At 38.7% G+C, this 3,043-nt stretch overlaps 1 protein-coding gene across 1 annotated transcript in view; it reads right to left on the bottom strand.

Moving 5' to 3' along the window:
* bckdk (branched chain ketoacid dehydrogenase kinase) overlaps positions 1–3,043 on the bottom strand; it is a 14,209-nt gene that overhangs the window by 4,044 nt on the left and 7,122 nt on the right. Inside the window, exons 5-6 of the mRNA XM_032533199.1 lie at positions 1,456–1,575; positions 1,001–1,099 (exon numbers count right to left, since the gene is read on the bottom strand). Of these exons, the coding sequence (XP_032389090.1) occupies positions 1,001–1,099; positions 1,456–1,575 (219 nt within the window). The remainder of the gene's footprint in view (positions 1–1,000; positions 1,100–1,455; positions 1,576–3,043) is intronic.

Genomic DNA, 3,043 nt, shown 5'->3' with positions numbered 1-3,043 from the left:
TATTGTAAATAAATAAATGTTCTTCCTTAAAATACAGAGGGCATAAGTATAAACCCCCCTATGTGAAATTCCCATAGAAGCAGGCCCATTTTTATAATTATTAAAGTTCCCTTGGCTTTTGGAATTAAAATAGCCCCACATCATCACATACCCTTCACCATACATAGAGACAGGCATGGGGAACTTTCCATAAAATCATCTCTCAATGCAAATCAAACCAGCTATCAGGCTAACTGAAATAACACCATGCCAGTCTCTAAGTATGGTGAAAGGTATGTGATGATGGGCCTGCCGCTGGCTGCTTCTATGGGAATTAAACATAGCAGTGTGCATACTTATGCTCCCTGTATTTTAAGGAAGAACATTTATCTATTTACAATACATTATTCATTCACAAAGAATAATTTGGGTGGCAGTAGCTCAGTCTGTAGGGGAGTTGGGTTGGGAACCGGAGGGTCACTGGTTCAAGTCCCCGTATGGACCAAAAAAGTAGGGAGTGTGGATTGGTGGCAGGAGAGATGCCACTTCACCTCCTGGGCACTGCCAGGTGGTCTTGAGCAAGGCACCGTACCCCCCCAACCGCTCAGGGTGCTGGTTCGGCTGGCAGCCCACCCACTCTGACATCTCTCCATTAGTGCACGTACAGATCCTGAGCATGTGTGCATGTGTGCGTGTGTAGCTCAGGACTGTGTGTGATCACTAACAAAGTGTGGACACAGAGTGTGAATTGTAATTTCCCCATTGGGGATCAATAAACAGATTAAAATTAAATTTAAAAAAAATAATTAAATTAATTAATTGCTGTCCTTAAAAGGTTGGATTTCCTAAATGTTTTTAATTAAGGCATTAAGATCAATTTTTTTTATTCCTCTTTTTAATCGACGTAGAATACTTGGACAACAAACAACCCTAACTCTAGGCTAACCACATATCCTGCTCCAGGGAAACACAGGACAAATGTTTAAACAAAGTCTGAATCCCAGAAACACTCAGAAAGTACATTGTCCTCGTGGAGGGCGAGGTGGTGCGTGGCCAACATTCGGATTCCCAGACGAGAGCACAGTGTTGTATCCAGGAAGCTGCGGATGATCGCCTCGTCCTACAATAGCAGGACAAAACAGCTTTTGAAACCCATCAAATAAAGACTGATTGGCTCTAAAAGCTCAAATCTAAGACGTGAACTGACCGTGTTGATTTTAAGACCAGATTAGTAGCAAAGCAAGGAGCAGATTTCATTAGCGAAAATTGACAGAATTAATGACTTAAGACATGAATTTAGAACCATAACAGAATCTTTGCAACAGCTGAAGGACCCTTAAATTACACTTATGAAAGTATAGAAATGTCCTTAACTAAATACTCTACACAGGCTATCATTACAAAATCCTTTGTAGGGAATCCTTTCCAACATGGGGTCCATCCTGCAGTTCAGGAGGTGCAGTTGTTAGTTGTTACCTGGATGTGTCGGCGACACTCTCTGAAGCCCTGGGCCAGCATGGTGACCACATCTTTGTGGTCGTCCAGCAGCTGCTGCACCAGTTTACAGAAATGGGCCTCCTCGTCCTGATCCTTGATCTGTAAATGGAAAGGAAAACTTTAAATCAACTCTTTAAGATGTGACATTATAAGGCTCTACTAATACCGGCCTTTTATTTACTTTTAAGTATATTTTATATGTTTTACTAACAGGCTTCCATTTTTTGTTGTTGCTGTTTTAATTTGATGTTAATGCAACACTGTTATGTTAACTTGTTGTCAGATTCAGCATATAGAGTGTCTACTTTGTCTCCTTTTTTCTTTCGCTAAACTAGTAAGTGTTGAATTCCACTGACCGTAGCTTCACAATGATTAAAAAAAAAAAAAAAACTGCAAAGTAGAGGCTACTTGAAGTACTGAGCAAGTGATAACAGTATTTCTGTTGAAAAGAGAAAGATACTTTTTTTCTCACAAATATCTTTATTTGAATTTTAAATGTTTTCCAGACATACAAAAGAAGGAATGTATAAAAAATAGAGAGCATAAATAAAAAAATAAAATAAAAAAACACAGCCTCCCCCCCACCCTAGAACCCCATGCTCACTCCATCAGCAAAAAAAAAAAATTATAGTTTACATGTCACAGGCTTTTACAAGGCTCAGAGAAAGATACTTTTGATACATTAACGGAATTAGTGCTGTGGAAATATGCATTATGTACATTATTAATTCATTATAATATACCTACTACACAGGTAACTCCACCCCCATTTTTTAATGTGGTTTAGTCAGCCTTTATTGGCTATAGAACCCAGAGTCAAAAAAGCATGTGTAGTCAGTTCTTACAAATGAAAGATCTTATGTTCTCCGATAATCAAATATTTATTTCTTAACCCACATAACAGTTCAGAACTATTATAGTCAACTCCCGCCTGTGTCACAAGAGCCTGTTTTTCTAATCCTCAGCATCAGAAAAGTTAAACTACATCAAGCATGAGTTTGCATACCTGTACATGTATGCAAGAGGTCATGTTTTTTATAGCTAGGCTAGAAAGCGGGAGGGCAACTTTTCAGATCAGACTAATAAATCTTACAGTCTAACGTCTACAGTGCAGAACAGAAAACGTGTTCAGCAGGTCTGACATTGTCTGCAGTTGTACATATAATGTACAAAGAGTTAAATACAGAGACGAGGCTTAGGCTGTTTACTGTCACTGTCAACCAAGAAATAACTTAAGAAGCCTGGCTTACATATCACACTGTTCATGTTTACAGAAACTCAATCCATCCTGGGGCTGAGCGATAAACAGCGGTTCCCCTAGGCTGACTGCTTTAGCCTGGTGGATGGGTCCGGAGGGGTGCTACCACCACACCAAATTCCACTCTCAATTGAACATTTTGTCATTCAAGTCTGATTATATTTATCAGTTACTTTTCAAAATCCACAGGAACCACTTGGTATGATTTGGCACTTTTAAAGCTGGTTCGCCTATTACTCCTGTTATATCTTTACAAACAATGTAGCATTTAAAAGGCTATATATATATATATATATATATATATATATA

Source organism: Etheostoma spectabile, chromosome 13 (assembly GCF_008692095.1).
Source record: "Etheostoma spectabile isolate EspeVRDwgs_2016 chromosome 13, UIUC_Espe_1.0, whole genome shotgun sequence".
In the NCBI taxonomy this organism is placed as follows: domain Eukaryota; kingdom Metazoa; phylum Chordata; class Actinopteri; order Perciformes; family Percidae; genus Etheostoma; species Etheostoma spectabile.
This window is presented reverse-complemented; position numbering and strand designations above follow the sequence as displayed.